The 21,568-nt window shown below is 36.0% G+C and overlaps 3 protein-coding genes across 4 annotated transcripts; 1 reads left to right on the plus strand and 2 right to left on the minus strand.

Annotated features, from left to right (window-relative positions):
• Positions 1–176: 176 nt before the first annotated feature.
• Positions 177–17,577, minus strand: LOC115447784. 2 transcript variants are annotated; one of them, XM_030175010.2, is made up of 16 exons: positions 15,305–17,577; positions 14,858–15,069; positions 9,094–9,373; positions 8,717–8,830; positions 8,268–8,445; positions 7,919–8,048; positions 7,255–7,471; positions 6,391–6,544; positions 6,092–6,183; positions 5,456–5,950; positions 4,930–5,045; positions 4,438–4,594; positions 3,196–3,312; positions 2,259–2,570; positions 1,786–1,982; positions 177–1,064 (listed from the first exon to the last, which is right to left on the minus strand). In XM_030175010.2, exons 1-16 carry the CDS (start codon positions 17,466–17,468, stop codon positions 321–323), a joined length of 5,679 nt encoding a protein of 1,892 aa, XP_030030870.2. In that variant the 5' UTR covers positions 17,469–17,577; the 3' UTR covers positions 177–320. The 2 variants fall into 2 exon arrangements, with proteins under 2 accessions (XP_030030870.2, XP_030030869.2); XM_030175009.2 differs by having other exon boundaries at positions 4,930–5,114.
• Positions 11,346–12,410, minus strand: LOC115447785 (vegetative cell wall protein gp1). Its single transcript, XM_030175011.2, has 2 exons — positions 12,266–12,410; positions 11,346–11,871 (listed from the first exon to the last, which is right to left on the minus strand). The coding sequence occupies exon 2, from the start codon at positions 11,865–11,867 to the stop codon at positions 11,466–11,468; it is 402 nt and encodes a 133-aa protein (XP_030030871.1). The 5' UTR covers positions 11,868–11,871; positions 12,266–12,410; the 3' UTR covers positions 11,346–11,465.
• A 321-nt stretch (positions 17,578–17,898) lies between the features above and the next one.
• On the plus strand, positions 17,899–21,093 carry LOC115447793 (TBC1 domain family member 7). The gene is made up of 6 exons (XM_030175024.2): positions 17,899–18,246; positions 18,707–18,903; positions 19,694–19,872; positions 20,223–20,318; positions 20,469–20,598; positions 20,763–21,093. The coding sequence occupies exons 1-6, from the start codon at positions 18,060–18,062 to the stop codon at positions 20,859–20,861; spliced, it is 888 nt and encodes a 295-aa protein (XP_030030884.1). The 5' UTR covers positions 17,899–18,059; the 3' UTR covers positions 20,862–21,093.
• Positions 21,094–21,568: the final 475 nt, after the last annotated feature.

The raw sequence follows: 21,568 nt of genomic DNA on the forward strand, positions 1-21,568 counted from the left end.
GTAGCATTTGTTACAGTACAATATTTAAGTGCTATCGAGTAATAATATTGTAAAATAACGTGTATAAGCAAAAAATGAACTCCAAGTTACATAATTTATTACGTTCTACAAACAAATAACACAATTGCCAACAAAAACAAAATATACGCGTAACTTTTCTATTACAAACAAAATTAAACATAATAAAAAATACAAAACAAAGAGGCATCAAATACTTAAAATCGCTTCTAACCAAATATTTTTTATGCTACACAAACATAATGTATATTCAACAACTTATTTTAATGTTCTACATTAAATATGAGATTATTGTATAAAATCTATGCAGCATCTTCCACACCTAACGCTATTTTCATCTCGATAGAATAATTATCACCTACACGGGAATCTTTCTCTTCTAATGAAATATCTTCAATGCAATCTTCAAACACTTCGTCTAGAGAAAGGTTGGATTTGTCTGCCCCACCATCCCCTGTCGGATGGTCACTCTCACCAACAATATTACCATCTTCAGCCTTTACATTTAGCTGCTTAATATCTGGTTTATTTAAGGATAACTTAGTTATATTACCTTCTCCGGATTGTTTTTGATCAAACATTGGCGTTTCCTCGGTTGTACTAGTATCTTTACAAACATTGGATCCAATATCTAATGCGCTTGCAATATCGCATTGATCCGTTACCACATTATCATTACCAACGCTTACATTGTTTATTCCATATTGTTTGCCACGTATAGCTCTATCTACGCCAGGATTACTGTTATCAGCAATTGTAGCATTCGTTTCATTAACATTTTCACTATCTCCGAAGGTCTTAGCGATACTCTCAAGTTTCGTATCACCGGAAGCCATATTTTCCCCAACAGTATCAACCTGGGCTACATTTGACACGTTTTCAGTAAGTGTATCGTCGAATGTTTCGACGTTTGGTGTAAGAGTGGTATCATTTTCGTCTGCTAGCACTTGAGGACTGGTAGGAATGTAGTGTAAAGGTTGTCCCGCTCGCCATCGCTGTTCTGCCGCTTCCATATGCGCCTCTAGTATTCTGGAAACCTCCGGGAGCTGATAAAAGATACAATTATTTATATATAGCTAAAAACAACTATATGATTTAGATAATATTGCAATTACATGTAACGATATGCTGTAATTTTAATCGTATTTCGATAACACGTATTGAGCAGATAAGTAATATCAATGCAAAATATTAATCTCCCCAATTGCCAAGCCATATATGACTACACAACATCTATCATTCACAAGACGACGGTCACAGTAGCGTTTATACAGACCTCTATAATAAATACCTAATCTCCCATTCACCGATATGCTGTTTAGTCACCCATAGGACCCTATAACCCCAAATAGTTACTTTTAATCTGTAAGACAGATATCTAAACACTATTTGTAAATTTAAAAAAATAAAAGAAATAAAATGCTTTATTCATCACGTAGGCAAATATAGTTGCACTTATGAAAAGTCAAGGTAGTACATGACAATATTTAATGCCTATATAATTAAAGACATTTTATCATTGCTTTTTATATTGGACATTAATAAATAAAAGTCTGTAAAGTTAACAAAAAAGCCAGAACGGGCTGGCAAGAAAGAGGAAATAAAAAAGGTGTTTATAATCTTAATAAAGATAAAGGGAGGAACGCGTCACGTTGCTCACCGGTGAGCACAATAAAAGCCCTAGCCTATCTAACCTACCAGCCTTTCACTAGCTACCAAGCAATGACTACCTGAAGAAGGAAGGTAGAAAGTAATAAGTGTACTCACAGTATATTCGTTATCTACCTCCTCAGTCATATGCTCGATGATAGTGTTGGTCCTGTTGTCGATGTTTCCCGCGTGGTTGTTGATGAGGTCGCACTGCCGGTAGAACTCTTCTTCCTCGTGTTGAAGGGTCCGCTCCAAGATCTCTGAGGCCACTGACTGCTCGATGACACTATTCTGATCCATATTGGAATTGTTTCCTGGAACAATTAAGAAACATGCGACTCGTTACAAAGTGGGATTCTGATGGCACCATTTTATGTGGAATTCCAAAGTCTATTGTTTTATATTGGCGTGGTCCTAGTTTAGTATTTTGCTTAGTACAAGTAGATACTCTGGACCTGATAGTAAGAACAGTGTAACTGAAATAAAATGTACAGAGATGTATTTGTCCTCCACGGTCGCCAGAATTACACCAGGCGAGGTCTGGAATTATATCTGTTTAGTTTTTGCGCCATTGCAGTATATTAACATACCTTGTGATGGGAACCTATCGTCTTCGTAAGAGTTAATCGCATCTATAATACATTTCTTAGCTTCTTCTCTGTCTGCATCTTTCAATTTATCCGACATTGGAGTATTTATTTTGGATTCAACATCTGCGCTAATTTCTTTTGCGTTTTGTGAATTATCGCCATCTTCTTTGGGATACAGAATCTTACGTTTAGCAGAAGCAGTGGTCGGTCTAGGTTTAGATGCCCGAGATTTTTCTGGTAGTTTTATTTCTATTTCATCGGAAGAGTCTGTGTCACTCGATATGTTAATAGATTCTGTTTCTCCCGACGACGCTGAAACAAATATTCATAATTTGTAAAGCTATTATACAAATTTGATTAAGGTGGTAGCTCAAGGTCCATTTTCATACATTTTGTTTCGGCTTTAATCTGGGTAACTAAACAAGTATTGGCAAGTAAAGAATTTAAATTCACGTCTAGTTAGTGATTAGTTCTCGCAGTTGAAGAAAAATGTAAAAATAATTAATAATCATGGATATTTCGGCCTTTAAAATTTAATATGACGAAATTTTAAAGGCAGAAATATCCATGATTATTAATTATTTTACATTTTTCTTTCAACTGCGAGAACTAATCACTAACTAGACGTGAATTTAAATTCTTTACTTGCCAATACTTGTTTAGTTACCCAGATTAAAGCCGAAACAAAATGTATGAAAATGGACCTTGAGCTACCACCTTAACTTACTTTAAAGTATGTGGGTGCATGTACGTATGTCTCTTTCCTTAATTTTTATTGAGGAAAAATTAATTATTGATAAATTTTACTTAAAATGTCAATAACGATTTCGTATTTTATTGGACTATATCAACTTTCACAGCAAATCTTATCGTGCAATAAGGAAAACGAAATAAAACAACAAAAACCATCAAAACAATTAAACTTTTTGATACTTACGTCCAGAATCTATCTTTTCTTCACCAATCTCATACTCCAACTGGGGGGGCATCTGCTTGTCGACGTATTCGAATAGAGTGGCGCCGGGCACGTGCGTTAGCTTCACTTTCGTTTCGTCTGCAATGTTCAGAATTGCTCAAATTGTTAATGCTTTAACCAAACGGGAGACCGAGGCTGTATGTGGAACGTGCGGTTTTAGGAAAAAAGATCTAACACGCACCATACTTTTGAATCTCGGCTTAGGGATTGTTGAAATCTAACTTATTTTAAAATCCATTCCATCCACCATTCTGACGTTTCTATCATGACTTCTCATTCAAAAACTCGGTTTCTTTTTATACGGACACGCCAAAGTGATCTCAATCTCATGATAAGCTGATTGCGGTTGGATGTAATATCGACTGACGAAAGATGACTATTCTCACCAGTCGACACAATTATGCCGGTCTGTTCGACCAGGATAGACATAAGCTGATCCCGGAACGCGACACACTTACCTGAACCACTATGGCGATTGCACACAAAATACCTATATCCTACCACCAACAACAACGCTATCGCTTACTTTATGACAAGGAAGGTATTGGATCATATAAGCATATAGTTAAGGACCCGTCGAGTTGCGACGATAGCCTAGTTGAGTGTAGTACGGACTGGCAAGACGAATGTCCGCAGGTTCAAATCCCAAGGGCGCACACCTCTGATTTTTCTAAAAATCTTTGTGAATTTATCGTTCGCTTGAACGGTGAAGGAAAACATCGTGAGGAAACCTGCACATCCGAGAAGTTCTCTATAGGAATTTCGAAGGTGTGTGAAGTCTACCAATCCATACTAGGCCAGCGTGGTGGACTAAGTCCTGATCCCTCTCAGTAGTAGAGGCAAGTGCTTAGCAGTGGGACAGTATGTAATACAGGGCTAATATTAATATTATTATGCTATAGTCCAGAGAAGGTTGACGTCAGGTGAGCCAAATGCTATCTACATGATGCTTGAAAACAGTATTGCGTTAAACCCACAATACAGTAAATAAGACCAAATGAGAAGTCAGTATATTACCAGACGAGCCTATAGCCTGTGCCAGATTACACTAACCGCCATAAAGTGACAGACGAGAAACACCTAATTATATTTGAATTAAATTACAGTATACTTTACTAGTAGTAGATTACTTATAAGCAAGATGCGATTTGGTTACCACCCGACAGTATATAATACAGGGCTGATATTATTAAGGACCCGTACCTGGCCTGTCCCCCGCGGTGAGCTGGCTGAGCGCGATCCTGTCGAACGCGTTGTCGTGTTTGTACGTGGTGTAGCGCTGCTTGTCGGAGACTCTGTGTGCCGGCACCTGCTCCTCCGCCTTGTAGTACGCCTCCATCGTCTTCTTGTCGTATAATTTCTAAACACGTCCATTTATTACTAGATAGACTATTGAACGCCAAAATGTGTGGGGTTATATAAGTATCAACGCATTATTTCTGCCGCTAAATAACTATATATAACCATGAACCAAATTTGTAACATGTGTCCTCGATATCATTTGACTTCTAATACCCATACCAGTAGAAATTAAAAGTAATAGGAAATTATACTGTTTATGAACTAAACTGACTTATCTCAGCTGCTAAAATAATATGCAGAGTACAAGCATAACCCAACAAAATTGGCATCGTATCTAAAAATAAGTTAAAGGTAACACATAATTTTATTTTGAAACATTTAAGTTCAAATTACCATTGGATCGACAGCAGGCTCTCCTCTAGCGATCCTTGCCTGTCTCTCTGCCTCCTCCTTCTCCAGCTCGGCGAAGATCTCCAAATCTTCAGCACTGGGCTCGAGGTCATCAGAGCCTTCATAATCAGGCTCGTTCATGCGATGCATGTAGTCGATGAGAGTTGGACCAGTACTCTCTGTTGATCCTACGAAATTATGTTAAGTGGATATATTGGGGTATTTCATTATAACTGAACGAGTAAATAGCGAGGGTGCAATGTTTATTTAATAAGATGTTGAGGTTTGGTATCTTAATGTTTGTAAATGATAGTCACTCTTAATGTTAATGTTCAATATTAAATGAATGTTAGGTTAATGTTAAGATACCGAGGACTGAACCCAACTGCCTCGGTAATCGGCCGTTTTACAACTACTACGCTATTGCAAAAATACAATTTTTACGTTAATGCGCTGCGTCCGTTCATGCTAAGGTATTCGGTCATATTACGCGACATAGTAACAATCAATGTCAAATTTCCTTCCTTACCTTGGGGCTTACTTCTAATTTCCTGACTTGAACCGTCTCTACTTTTCTGTTCGTTAGGTTTGTCCTCGGTGTTAGATTTGTTTTCCTCGTTACTATTTGCTTCGTCATTTTCCTCAGCTTTATTTTGAGAATCAGTTTTAAGAGGCGTTTCTACAATAACTACTCTTTTCATTGGCTTCTTAGCTTGAACATTAGTGTCACCAAACTTTGCTCTGAGTTTGGTTACATTAGATTTCTTTGCAGTTATTGTCTTGTTATCATGATCAATAATATTATCGCCTTGGATTTCAATACCCGTGTTTTGTGTAAAATCATGAACATTTTTGTTTAAATCAGATTTCTTATTATCTTCAGTATTAATATCTTGGTCTCCAGTTTCAGGTGCTTTATTGTTGGTCTCTTCAATTTCAACAATTGTTTTTTTCTGAGCAATATTCGCATTGTTTTCCTCTTCTTCTATTTCAACTATTTTCGGCTGATTAGGTTTCCTTGAATCTAAAAATAGCCACAATATGAATTGATAGCTTAAAGTCCAGTCAAATCCTTGACTGATATAAAATTGATATGAGTTTTATTGTTTACATATCAACTTTGTACATATTTGAGATAAAAATATAATAAAGCATTAATAGTTACCTTCTAAGTCTTTCTTGGCAGTTTTTTTTTCAATATGCGGTGGTTGGTTAAATAATAAATTGTTGATAGCTTGAAAATCAGCTGCAAAGTCTCTGGAAAAATAAAATTTTATCTTTAAATAATCTACATAATGAGGTCTCCCTTTTAAAAAAGATATCTTTTGAACTGTACTAGCTTGCTGGATGAAATATTCTCAGAATGTATTATAAGGTCTGAAATCTTAACTATCAATAATAAAAAATAATTTTTAGCAGGTGACAAGCTTTCCTTTGACTACTTAAAATGAAACAATCACTCACGCGCCTACTTTGGGGCCTGATTTCAAGTCTCCTCTGTACCCACTCCAGTAGTCCTGTACCGGATTTACAGGCTGAGGCTGTTCATCCTTCAGCTCTTGTACTAGTCTCTTGCCGCGTTCCAACTGGGACCACTCGATGTTGCTGGTCTCAGGTTCTGAATCAAAGTATATTATGTCATAAAACGTCCAATGTTTTGCAAGAACATGTCTATGGTTGGCAGGATAATTGACTTACAGCCGTTTTCAATTAACGATCCTTATCTCAATCTTTTTCGTGAATGAATCAATCAATGTACATAAGTTATAAGCATATCAAAAAAAACTTTGTTCTGATTGGTATAATATGTATTTATATATATACATATTTTTCTCGGATTATTGAACCTATTTAAATAAAAAAAAATGTCTCTTAACTCAATTAGCCTACCAACCGTCGACATTTTAGTTATGGCCAGAACGATAATGTTTTGTATCCAATTAGACAGCCACATTGAACGTGGTGAAAACATCATTACATTGATTGTGATGAGAAAAAAGAGGGTGAACAACCAGTAGTGCATCTTTATGATATTTGCGGTGTAGCGTAGTACAGCCCTGTGGAGTGAACGCGTTTGGAGAATTCCATTACCATATCCCGTGCACAATCACAATTACCACAAGGCAACGGTCGACTGATTGAAGCCGTCGGGGGCACACGAGTACATAGCGGAGTTTGTCGCAGCACTCAAGCACATTGAACTATATCTTTGTACTTTGTTCAACCCCCGGATGGACGGCTGTATGACTGGTTAGGCTCCATACTGTATAGTACCATAGTGGAGAAATTCCGTCTATTAGTTGATATTGTAATTGTTTTCTCACATACCTTCTTTCTTTTCCTCTTTCTCCTCATCACTACTGTCGCTGCTTTCTTCACTAGTAGTATCTTCTTCTTCTGAACCTGTCAGCATATCAACCAGCACTCCATCTTTAGTTATCACTTCTGCAGGAGCTTTCTCTTCTAAGGTAGAGGACCCTTCGATCCCTTTACCTATCTCTAATAATTCATCTTCTGCAGTCTCCTGGCTCTCCACATTTTCCTCCTAATATTGTTTGTATTATTTAAAAACAAAACAGATCTTACTATAATTATAAACATAATTTATTACTATATTTTATAGCAACAGAAACAGCTGATCAAACATAAGGATCTGTCAGTGACGAAGGGTCCATATATTGCTGCCGGCTTCCCTTTATTTAGGTTTTATGTAGAATCAAATTATCATTAAAACCATTTGTATGCTGCATTCATGCATATTTAGTATATATATGTTGTGTCGGATTCCCTTTCGCCACTGCGGTATGTGATCCCTGCCATTACCGGTATTTGGAGAAATTAAAAGAACTTTAGAAATTGGTAGATTGGCAATAAACTGCTACAGCCCGTTGGTAACCTTAAGAACAATAATATTAATTGGCTTCAACGTTACTTGCACTTACCTAAATAGTTAACTGGTACAATTGTATGCTACAATTTAGCAAAACATTACCTTAGCCGGTAGACCCAGTTTTTCCCTCGCTTCCTTCTCGCTGGCTTCCCTCAGGGCTTTCTTTTCGTCTCTCATTTTAATAAGATATCGCACGCTCTGCATTACCTTCTCCTGATCTCTTGCTATCCACCTGTATTACATGTGACATCCCAAACAATAGATTAACTTTTACACATATTTTTATGGATGTAAAACAAAAATTCTTTTTTTTTTCAATTTATATATTTGCCCCTCTTGGCTCCGGGTTAGGCTTTAGTTAACATTTCACAGGTACCTTCACTCTTAGTACATTCAACTGAACCTCAGCATACATTATCCTTCATCGACTCGTAGTTACACCATCTCCTACCTTTTCCTCTCAGCGATCTCCTCCTGGATGCCTCCTCGTTGCCAAGCCTCAGCACAAGCCCGGTCCCTCGGAAAGACTGGCCTATTATCCAAGTTTAGTAGCTCCTTCAGACGGAGGGTTAGCGTCTTCCGGTACGCCGGTATACAGCGGACTACCGGGTTTCCCGTGAGAACTAGCACTGAAATCGAAAAATGAGATCTGATAAAGATTATATTACGGATGGTTACAATTTCTTTTGTATCGCTCTACACTCGTGTTTTTTTCGTGGTATATAACACCTCCCAAGAACAACGTACGTACACGAACAACGTAGTTTAGTATGCATATTAACAACGATAACCACAATGCAGTGCCATGCAGAGCACTGGAAATCAAATTTCAGGATGGTCTTACTACTGTATATACCTACCTCCCTACAAGCGCATTCATCATGAATAGCATAATTTTACCTTTTAACAACACCATGTCGGCCAACACGTCCACTATAAGTGGATCTTCCAGACGGTTGTACGACAAATCCAGCACAGACAGGTTTCTGCATGTTTTCAAATGGTCTAAATCCGCTGAAAACATACAATCAATATTATTCTCCTATTCTCCAATTCGAAACTGAGTTGTACTAACAAGATGGATTGATCAAGCGAATACTCGCGTTTATCGTTCTGAATACAATTAAAAATTCAAACAGGCCGGCATAAGAATTGTGCAGATTGACTTTTACTATCAGATGCTATGTGACCCCATTGGGAGCCGGTTTAAAAAAAGGAAATTTTGTTTTTCACTAAGTTCTTCCCTTGCCTGGATGTTATAAAAACAAAATACCAACCGACACTGGTAAGCATGTTGTGAGCGATGCTCAGCGTGTGCAGGTCGGGAACCACGTCCAAATTCTCTATTGTTGGTATGAAGTTGTGGTCCAAGTTGAGCGTGTCCAGCTTCGGACAGCCGCTTAGGTTCTCTATCTTCCTCACCACATTGTAGTGGAGATACAAACACTTGAGCTCCGATAGCGTATCCAATCCCTCTATTCTCTGTATGCCGTTATTCTCCAGGAATATGCATTTCAAACCGGTGTATTCCTCGAGATTTTCAATTTTTGAGAAACCCTGGAAACGGATTGATATGCAATTTTTAAAGTTATCGGCCGCTACAATTGTCACGTTTTTAGTTTGCCAACTAAAGCTGGTTTAGGTTTAAGAGCCATCCTCAATACCGGTGTAGACGTTGTTAAACCGTTCAATAGTAAAACTGATGTCCTTTCCAGGGTCCCAAACTATCTCCATACCAAATTTTATCGTTATCCGTTGGGTAGTTTTTGAATTTATCGCGTCATCAATAAAAAATGTCACAAAAATGGGGAAAATTGATTTCTCTTAGGAGCTTCCGTTGCGTGGCCTCAGTAAACAGTAAAGTTGCTATCCCGGGCAAATATATAGCATGACTTTTATAACGGAAAACTCTATCTCGAAAAAAAATTCTCACGCGAGCAAAATCTAGTATAATATAATTAAACGAATCTTACATATAGTCCATTGAAAAGTTACATTTGGGGTTGCGTTTTTTAGAGGACGCAATTTTATTTTTTTGAAGTGTAGGGGGGGTCAGTCTAAAGCTAAAACCAAGTTTGTGTGGTCGCCACCCTTGTCCCACGGCCGCCATCTTGAAAATAGGGGTTGAAATGGTTTTTACGATGTATCTCTTAAACTATTTATCTGACAAAAAATGTATAAATATTTTTTGTTGCAAATTAAATTCTCTACAACTTTGGTCTAGTAACTTTTGTCGTAGAACTATAAATAAAAAAGATATAAGCGAAAATGTTAAGAAATTCAATGTTAAGCAATATCCATTGCAACGTCATCAGAACGTGTGTTTATAAGGTTCATAATACTTTTTGTACTCTCATTAATACCCAAATACCCAAGGGACCATTAGGGAACAAAAGAACATCTGCCTGCTATTATTATTATTATTTCTAACCTCTCTTATTGTAAGAATAGCTGATAATATTGTGTTGAAGTTGTCGTTCAACTTATATCTTTTAGTTGTGCTACATATTTCTGTACGTGCGGATGTATTTTATTCTGTTTCTAATTGTGAAGACGATTTCGAATGATTTTAGACACGATTTTAACTTTAGTGAAAACTACTTTTTTTTTATGAGCATTTTGACTTTTAAAAGACTTTTAATAGTCAAAATGCTAATAAAAAACTTACTTACGACAACTTCAACACAATATTATCAGCTATTCTTACAATAAGAGAGGTTAGAAATAATAATAATAATAGCAGGCAGATGTTCTTTTGTTCCCTAATGGTCCCTTGGGTATTTGGGTATTAATGAGAGTACAAAAAAAGTATTATGAACCTTATAACACACGTTCTGATGACGTTGCAATGGATATTGCTTAACATTGAATTTCTTAACATTTTCGCTTATAACTTTTTTATTTATAGTTCTACGACAAAAGTTACTAGACCAAAGTTGTAGAGAATTTAATTTGCAACAAAAAATGTTTATACATTTTTTTTTGTCAGATAAATAGTTTAAGAGATACATCGTAAACACCATTTCAACCCCTATTTTCAAGATGGCGGCCGTGGGACAAGGGTGGCGACCCCACAAACTTGGTTTTAGCTTTAGACTGACCCCCCCTACACTTCAAAAAAATAAAATTGCGTCCTCTAAAAAACGCAAGGTAAGGCCTAAAAAATGTAACATTTCAATGGACTAATAAGAACATAAGCTAAGTATCTATTTGCAATGTAAGTATAATACACATAGAAAAAAAGAAACATTTGCAACATGTTATCATTACTTTGGTTGTTTTAATTTGCAACCAACAGTATAAGATAGACAATTTTCAAAAACACCTATAATGATTTTAGTATTGTACGCGAAAAAATAAAAAACAAACTAAGACTTTTTTAATGGACTTGTAAATGTATGTTTATATATACCCTTAATTAGAAATCGTACGTCGCAATGAGGATGATGAGTGACCAGTACTGACAATTTGTCATCCAATAACGCATTCTTACATTTAAAAAAAAAGGTTAAAAAAAGAACACAGCACATACAAAAAACAAAATTTATTGCCTTCACTTTTATAACTTACACCTAACAACAAAACGCTCCAAACAATAATTTTCAATCTGGACAATGTTTAGGTCTTGGAACCATTAGTTCATCACAATTTAGGGCATCACAGGGTCGGGCATCACCACGGGTTCGGGTAAAATCACCTCCGGGAGGGAAGGAGGAGGGAGCACTGCCGGAGCGGGCAGAATCACCTCAGGAAGGGAAGGAGGAGGGAGCACTGCAGGAGCGGGTACAATCACTTCGGGAAGGGCAGGGGGAGGGAGCACCGCAGGACCGGGCACGATCACCTCGGGTACAGGAGCAGGAGGGAGCACTATGGGCTCGGGGACTATGGGCATGTCAGGCAACACGGGGATGACGGCCGGAGGCGCGGGCGGCGCGGGGTGCTCCTGCGCGTTGACATTCACGACGATCTGCACCAGCGGGCCGGGCGGGGGAGGCGCGGGCATGGCGACCGCCACAGCCAGCACGGCGAACAACGCAACCATTGATTTCATTTTGCTAAAAATATAAATATTGTCATAGGTATGTGTACCTGTGCCAAAATACCCATAGGATTGGATTTTTTGGCTAAATAGGTTTTCATAGCAAATAGACGATGGAACAAAACTTTTTAGCGAATTTTTTTCCCTATACGCTGCACACTGGTGGAAACCCTGCGCACAAGGGGTATACAAAGAAATCCTTTTTAAAAACATTATTATATTAAGAATTAATTTTACCAATTCAGTATTTTTGAAAAATATTTTGCACTGTACAATAAATGAGACTTTTAACAGTATTAATTAGGAACACCCATTTTCTTTCTAATTATTGAATTTTATTAAAAACAACTAAGACTGGAAACTTGCTACATTACTTCGCACTATTTATTTGCAATACGAAAACTACTCACCTTCTTTTCACTTTGATAATGCGACGATTGTGAAGAGAACACGCTGAAAATGTATTTATATAGACCGATTAAGCCTCCTTTGTTGTTTATTTTATCTGCATTATCTTTGAATCGACAAATTGGAGGCATTACCGCAAATCCACATCATAAAAAGAAGTAGAATGTTTCCTCTTTAGAAAGAAACGTAAGAGGTACAGTCATTGTAGTAAAACGCAGTGTAAATAATTTTAAATTTCCGAACTGGATACCAATAAATAAGTCGGATATCAATAAAGTCAAATTGGACTTAGCTAGAGATCGGGCGAGCAGGGGATTTAATACTAGCCGCCAATGTATAAGTGGTTTAGATAATTGTCGAATTAATGAAGTTAATATTAATTAAGTTTATGAAAAATATCACTAGTTTCACCACGGAAATAATTCAGGTGTATAACATGATGTATGACAATAATAAAATCCGCCGGTTTCCTAGTTACCTACTATCACCCACGAGTCTATCCAACTGTGGACAAAATGCGTTGATTTTTCAATTATATCCGGATATCAGCATCATAGATATTTGGTTCGTTGCATCCAGTATAACACACAACCATAACTATACATTTTGCTGGTGGTAGGATATATTTTATATCCGACCGGATAACGACCACCGTACACAACGTGCAAACCCGCCATAGTGGGCATGTAAGTGTGTCACGTTCCAGTATCAGCCTGTGTATATCCGGTTCTAACAGGCCGGCATAATTGTGGTGACTGTCCGGGGGTAATCATCTCTCGTCACTCGACCTATTGAACTCCACTCCACTTACCATCAGGTGCAAGATCACTTTGTCGTCCCAGTATAAGAAAAAACGCACCAATCGTTTGGCGCGGCGTCAGCAGGTTATTATTTTAACTGATCAGAACCAGTAGTCACTTTGGTGGTACAGGATAAAAAAACAGCCAAAGTCTAATCTGTTCCATACATCAATATCTTTTATCAATCAACTGTATTCTTTTACAACGGCAGTTAATTTTTGGCTATGTGACCAACCGTCTCTGATAATGTTATCTACTGATTGAAGTAACAAATCAATAAACTACCATACTACGCAGGAGTCGACTGTCTAGCTATGACCGGTAATAGGTACTGGTATAACAGGAAAACATGCACCAAACATCCCCCATCCATGTGACCGAGCCGTGGTAAAATTAAATACAAAAATAACTATTGACAATACTACAGAAGCTGTAGAGGCGGTCAGTCCAAATCAAAACGTAAACAAACATTGACTAAAATCTAAAGACATAATAGGTAGTACACCCTCGTATAAGCACACACAAAACACACATGCCTGTATCCTGAAGGGGTATGCAGAGATGCAAACAGGGCAGATACTTTTCGACTATGCTTTTTGTCCTATGTAAATGGAAGAGTCGCCATATCAGGCACAAATAAAGATTCCGGTCTAATAAAGCAGAAAAACCCTATATTACTTTGCCCAACCTAGGATTTGAACCTGGGACCTAAGAGGGTTGTACCGGTTACGCAATACAACTACACCACTAGCAGTTCACGTTTAAGCGTACTATGCTATTTAATAGGAGCTAGAATGTTATATATTAAACAAACAGTTTTCAATTACCAAAAAATAAATGGCTATATAGCAGAGGTAAGATACTATAAATGCGCAGTCAGAATTTTGTTTATACGTAAATAACGAAGCTACGACGAGTTAATTTTTTTACAAATCCAGCATAGAATTGTAGGAACAACACGCTGTAAGTAACAAAATATACTATACTTATACATTGGTACAATAGACCATATTATGTTAGATTTATTCGTCAATGAATACTAAATGTCCGAAAGAGACGATAGTTTATTTAATGACAATAAGGCTTGTAAAAACTATCAAGTTGGTTGAATTGACTAATGGACGCTATAAAATCAGAATTATGAATCACTATAACTTTTAACGTAATTTCATGACGTATTTCTTAATTTTTTTAGTCTAATATGTGTTCAGTAATGGCAGAAGATAACCATTTTTTTATTTTTAGCATTGAAAACTTGGTGTATACCTACTTGTTTAGTTATTATATATTTTTCCTTGTGTTTTACTGTAGAATGAGTGATAAAGAGTCACTGTAGAGTGTTGTATGTATGTACCTATGTAAGTATGTGTGGCCGGCAAAGGGTAGGGCCTCGCTATTTGATACGATGGGATGTGTTACTGTCTACTACACATAATTTTCATAACCGATTATTTTGCAAGATATTATGATTTTTGTTTTTTGTAAAAAATAAGTTTACGTCAGGAAAATATATTACAAAATTTAAAAAATGTTATATAAGTGGTCGTAGTAACGAAAACAGTTATCGATCCCAGCTTTATCCACTTTAACGGTGAAGGAAAACATCGTGAGGAAACCTGTATACCTGAGAAATTCTCTATAGCAATTTTCGAGGATGTGTGAAAGTCTACCAATCCGCACTGGGCCAGCGTGGTGGACTAAGGCTTAATCCCTCTTAGTAGTAGCGGAGGCCCGTGCTCAGCAGTGGGACAGTATATAATACAGAGCTGATATTATTACTCCAGCCCTACTTACCTTAAAATGTAGGTACAGTATATCATTCAGATACGGCGTGCAGTAAAGCTTGTGCTGCTTGCAATGGTTGCGGATGAACTCCTTCGTCATCCGCGGGCCCTTGTTCATCTCCTCCAACTCTTTCTCCAACTTCAACTGGTACTCTCTTTGTCTCTGTTTTTCTTTATCGGCTTCTTCTTGCTTTCTCTTTTCTTCTTTGTTCTTTCTTTCTTCTAAGGGAACATAGGAAATTAACAAATATAGATAATAATTACAGTACTTTATGAATAAAAATGAAATATGTACCCTATCATAGTACTTTTTGTAAATGACCTCATGGCTAAATAATGAAAACGGGAAAATGTTCTATGACTTCGCTAAAAAAAACGCGCGTTTCAAAACCTATAAAGTAGATATTTAAATTCACTCTCTAGAAAATACGACTTAAGATAACTTTATTGTTCCTACCATTCATTTTTTCAAGTGTCGACGCTTCGGATTCACTTGTTTTCATATCGTGGGTTTTGGAATCTTCCATGATCCTCATATGGTCACCGCGAGCTCTTTCATCCATCTCCACTGTGGGCAGCTCGCGTACTTTACTTGTATTCTCCTGTAACGTCTTCTTTCTGGTCTCTTCTCTTCTCAACAAATTGTTAGCGAGCCGCAAGACTTCCTTGTTATCATTCATTTTATCTTTTATTTCAAAGAGAAGATCATTAATTCTTTTATTTCGCTCTAATTCTTGTTGTTTGAATTCTGCCAGCTTTTTGTTTCTTTCATCTTTATAGACGATATCAATGTCCCAGAACTCTTTGCGGCCAGTTTGTATATCTTCCTTTTCTTTTTCTGTAATCTGTTGCGTTTCAGATAGATCTTCTTCTTTGTCGGCTGGGACCTTTTGAGGCATAATTTCTTTAGATGGATGTAAAACCTCTCGGGACTTTAACAGTACTTCATCAACTTCTTTGATAAAAGTCTTACATTCCTGATTCCTTAGTTCAAAACTAACCTTTCTTTGATTAATTCTTTGTTCATGACATTTCAATTCACTATGAAGATTACTTATAGCTGTATTAATATCGTCTATTTGGGTATCTGTGACTGTTTCGTTATCTTCTATTGACACGTCAGGATCATCATTATTACCTGACATTTTAGTATCAACATTATGCTTTAACGTTCCCTTAGTATTCTTCCTCTCTCTTCGTAACATATCGCTTTCATCTTTAATCTTTTGATATGCAATATTAGATTTTCTAGAATTTTCTAAAGCCTCATTAACATCGTTCAATAATTCGTTCATGCTATTTAACTTGTTAGTAATATCTTCACGAATAAGAGTGCTGAGGTTTTCAGCGCCTTCGACAATGTTACGAGCTAAACTTTTCATTTCTTTAAATTCTAATTCTTTGTTATCTTGATTTTCGGAATTACTCGTTTCAAATATATTTTCTAATGCGCTATGAAGAGTTTGTTCCATTTTTTCGTCAAAAACTTGCCTATTCGTCGGTTGAACAGTTTGATCGTTTTCTGGAACTGATTTTTCTATGTCGACGTAAGATTGCAGTTCTCTTTCATCTTTAGCCTCTGTATTATTATTTTCATTGGCCATTGGTGCTTTAGTTAAAACAGAATTTATTTCACGTAGAGCCTTCTCAGTGTCCTTTAGTTTAGCTTTGAAAGTCTTGGGAAATACTTGCTCTACATCGACTATCTCTTCTTCCTCTATTGGTTCGTTGTCCTTTTTCTTGATTTCTCCGCTGAGATCGGGTCTTACTGGATTATCAGTCAATGAAATGTTCATAGCTTCATTAATGGAATACTTTTCTTTAATTTCGTCAAACGCAGAGCGACGAATTTGCCCCTTAATTAATTGTGTGGAAGATTCCTTTAGGACTGGATCTATTGGTATTTCAACATAATCGATTGAAGAATTCTTTGAAGTTTCTGGATCATCATATCTATCAGCCAATTTATGTAGCATATCCTTAGTCTCCTGGAATCTGGTTTCGTAGGATTTATCAGTGTATTGACTGACTACTTTTTCTATAGCTAAAAATTCTTCATCATTTTCAGACTCGTCTGAGTTAGGCTTGTTAAATTGTTCTTTTTCATAAACTTTAGCACTCTTTGTTTCATAATCGGTAACAGAATTCATCAAGGCAGTCATATTTTTGTAGTTAATTTTGTTGATTTCTTCAGATCCCTTAGCAGATTCAATCTCATTTCTCATATCAGTGTATCCAACTATATTTATATCTTCCAAAGGAATAGCTACTTCCTTGTGATCTTCATTGTTTGTTAAGATTTGTATCTGTCTAGCTTTTTCAGCTATTACAGGACTATCTTTGATCATCTCTTTTATTTCTTTTGACGATAGTGGTCTATTATGTTCTTCGATCTTCGTGAATGGCTGCCCAGTCATTACTTCATACTCGGACTTCACTTCACCAGGATGCGATGCAGCGATGTATGGTCTTTTGCCTTCTTTTAACGGCTTTAGTTCATTTTCAATAGCCTTCTCTATTACCTCTTTTGGAAGTTTGGCGTCTTGAAAGAACAATTTTAATTCTTCACGCTTTTTTTTAATGTATGTGGGATCACTTAAAGGGCAATTGGCTGTATCCATATCTTCTTTATATTATTTACGCCGCAATTCTTTAGTATCTGGGCAAATTATAAATTCCTGGTTGTCACTCAAAACATACCATGATTATCTATTACTATGGCAACGGAAATAATAGAATAATGTTTGATCGAAATTCAAAACGTATTTGAATAATGGCGCCCTAATATAATTCCGTTTGACGCTATTTATATTGTAACTATAATTTTGTATAATGTATTTTTTTTATCATGTAATTTATTGATCGTAGTCAATAATGAAATTATTATTTTTGTGTCACATAAAAATTGGAACAATTATTTATAACATGTTTCATAATATTCTAAGCTATTTTCCGTTATATATTATAATATATAACTATATTATAATATAGTTTTCGAAATATACAGCCTAAATAATAAATAAGGTTTACCTGTCAAATAACAAAATATGATCTATCAAACGCTCTTTGTCTTTCATTGTTTGTCAATTTTGTTAATAACAATTTGATACTGATATTAAAAATTGAATTGAATTGATACTGATATCAAAATAAATACAATTCCTATTCACAATAAATATTAACCTGAATATAATACAAAGGAGTTGTCTAAAATGACGGACGAACGCAACTTTCGGTCATCGTATTACGAAAAAGTCGGATGCCGGGGTGTCGAAGAAAAAAAATCTTTAGAAATTCTTATGAAAGAGAAACCATGGGATAAAGTGAAGCTGAAGCAGTTTTGTTTGCGATTCACTGTACCTGCAGCGTACAGGAACTTAGTATGGAAGGTGTTGTTGGGTAGGTGTCGTAAAAACAGATTTTAACCTTTGTTTATCAATGAAGGCTTTCGTTTTCATAATAGACTATTTATTGGGTAGGTCTCTGCTCTGTGATGGTCCGTTATCGCTTTTTCTATTCTTGAAGTTAAACAACAGCGTGCATGCACTGTACTATTCTGACTTAATGAACACGCCTATGCTATGCTGCAAAAGAAACACAACTATTCTTAAGTTTCGAGAAGAAATACCAATAGACTAACACTCGATACTCACTTAATATTTTCTTAATTAAAAAAACTGAGTAACATACTTCACTGCAGACAAATGAGTATTGTAATTAATATTGTATACTCATAAATAGAGATACTATGTGAATTTAAATTAAATGTACATAATATTTTTTTATAAAAAAATAACTAATAACACACATATAAACTTACTAATAAAAATATGCTTTCACTATAAAATTTTCTTTCCAGACATACTGCCAGTTTACCCAGACTCCCACCAGTTTGTGATGGAGCAGAGAACAGAGCAGTACCAGGATCTCTTGTACGCTGTGGAGTTACTGGAGCTCATAGATATGAACGCTCCTAGAAGCAAAATCCTGTTGGAAATGTGGCTGCTTGAAAATGAGGAACGGAAACCCCCTGTGTTCCTTGAAACTAATTTTTGTGTAAGTTTTATAATTATAACTTTTTATATTCAAACACATAATCCCTTCATCCCCAAGGGGCTGGGTGGGTGTTATCAAGAAACCAATGATGTAATAAGGGTTGAGCCTTTTGCCATATGAGGCACATATTCCATACTATAGACTGATACTAAACAGAAAATTCCGATATAATTTTGCAAAACCTGGGACCTAAGAGTGATGTCATTTCACATAGCTACTCCACAGGGGCCCTTTTATAAAACACTAAAATTTCTCAATAACTATAACCTAGGCCTTTTTATAAAAAAAGAAAAGTTTTAGGATAGTCTATAAATGATTGTTTTTTTTTTATAATTTATATCAAGCACTAGAATGATGTGAAGAGAGTCAACCATTGAATCTTCCACAGAAACCCTAGCATAAATGGGCAACTGTGAATTTGTGGTTTAGTTGGTGTATGGAGGTCAAAAATTCTTTCATTCTGAAGTCCTATCTCTCCTTGTAAACCATTTAAAACTGTTTACCTCCATTATGAAATTATACTGTATATGGTAGCAGTAGAAAAAAATCCATCAGTTTTATTGAGCTTTTGACATAAAGTGAATTATATGAATACATAACAGAAATTAATATTATATGGACTTGGAAAAACTTCCACTGCACCTGATGGTAAGTGGAGTAATGTCCAGATAGACCATTGACTGACAAGAGGTGATTATCCCTCTCCAGTTGACATAATCTAGAAGTCACAAAACAAATTAATAAATATGTACACAATTCTTCATTAATCAATACTTTCAAATCTTTCCAGTCTGCAGACACATTCATACCCATAGCAGAGACATTGCTAGAATTGTATGGGGATGAAGTGGATGTCTATTGGCTGTGCAAGAGTTTGACAGAGGTGGTAAAACAGATGCAGCGAGACATACACAAGCTAAAGGAGGCGTTCTATGCCATGCTAGAGAAGGAGGATGGAGAGTTATTTACGTAAGGTTTATTCTACAGTTTATTGCTCATGAGTTTCTAGCCTTTCCCACTACAAGTCACTTAATCACTGTATCTATAGCACCATCTACATGACGGAACGCTATCGCTAACACGGCGCGGCAGAAAGTGGATGCTTCTCTGTCTATCTCGTCAGATATAAAAGGCGACAGTGTGTTTACTATGCCTGATGGTAAGCTCATTGCAGTTTTGGTGCTATGATGTTTCGGTAAGAGATATTATGTCCAACAAAAGAAAATTATACTGTATGTTGGTTGAAATATATTATTTTATGAGTAAAAACATTATAAGTATTAGTTATATAATATTCTTAAATATTGCTTTTATTTCAGACACCTATGTGACATCAATGCACTGGAGGTGTTACCGCTGACAAAGTGGTTCAACTGTTGCTTTGCAGGTGTTTTGGACGATACATCATTGACAAAGTAATTCTCACAGAAAAATATATTCTAACTTATCTGATTTTATAGAATTTTTGATGAGTGGTAACCAAATCTTTTCCTAATTTACAGTGCAACCGAAGACATTTTTGATTTTTTTAATGAGAAAATGTAATGACAATGTTCAATTTTCAGAATTTGGGACAAATTGTGCAGTGGTGCCCCAAAAGTATTGCCATTTGTGGCTGTAATGCTAGTTATTACGTTACGACGAAAAATTCTAAGGGCTAAAAATCCTGAAGACGTCATAAAATGCGTTTCAGAGGTATTTTTTTTTATTTCATCATACAGTATGTTAAATTTATTGTCGTAACATTATATTTAATTTAATTTTTGTACAGACAGCCTTGCCCAAAATAAATCATTAAGAAATTAAGAGACATGAGTTTTCTTTTTTTAAATTTTCTCTTAAAATAGTATTATTTGCAGATACCAGAACAATGTGAAGAAGTGATAGCAAATAAAGCTATAGACTTATGGCAGTACTACGGAGCTCAGCCGCAGAACGATCAACTGGCGAAAAAATGATGTATGACCTTCTAATGAGTCTAACTCATTAGAAGGCATACCTTTGGAATGGATAGGAGGTAGAGTTGACCGAATAAGTTTTTTCGGCTTAAAAAAAATAACTTTCAAAATTAAATCGTAAATTATATGTGGCTATTGTTATAAGGTAAGATTGCTTGTAATATGTGTAAGTAACATGTACATAATTGCTGTTTGAGTAATAAATATTATGTTAAAATTTATAAACCAAAAACTGAGTTTTTTTTAAAAGTACGGACTAAAATCACTAAGTACATACTTTGATTACTATAATACATACTTTTAAAAAAAGTAAGTACAATTATTTAATTAGCGTCTAATGTATCTAGTTACTAGTACACTAGTCTAGTTTTAGTCTTTGAAGGGACAAGGTATATTATATGCGATAAACCTTCAGCACTGTATATAATATACTGTCCTACTATTGAGCACGGGTAGCTCCTCTACTACTGAGAGGGATTAGGCTTTAGTCCACCACGCTGGCTTAGTGCGGATTGGTAGACTCCACACACCCTCGAAAATTCCTAATAATTTCTTAGGTATGTAGGTTTTCTCACGATGTTTTCCTTCACCGTTAAAATAATATAGATTATTCAAAATACAATGAAATAAATTATTCGTCGTAATAATTTTTCAAATATTGGCCATCGCTGACTCTGAGTCGCAGACACAGAAAGCTATTGATCATT

Source organism: Manduca sexta, chromosome 18, assembly GCF_014839805.1.
Source record: "Manduca sexta isolate Smith_Timp_Sample1 chromosome 18, JHU_Msex_v1.0, whole genome shotgun sequence".
NCBI classification, from domain to species: Eukaryota; Metazoa; Arthropoda; class Insecta; order Lepidoptera; family Sphingidae; genus Manduca; species Manduca sexta.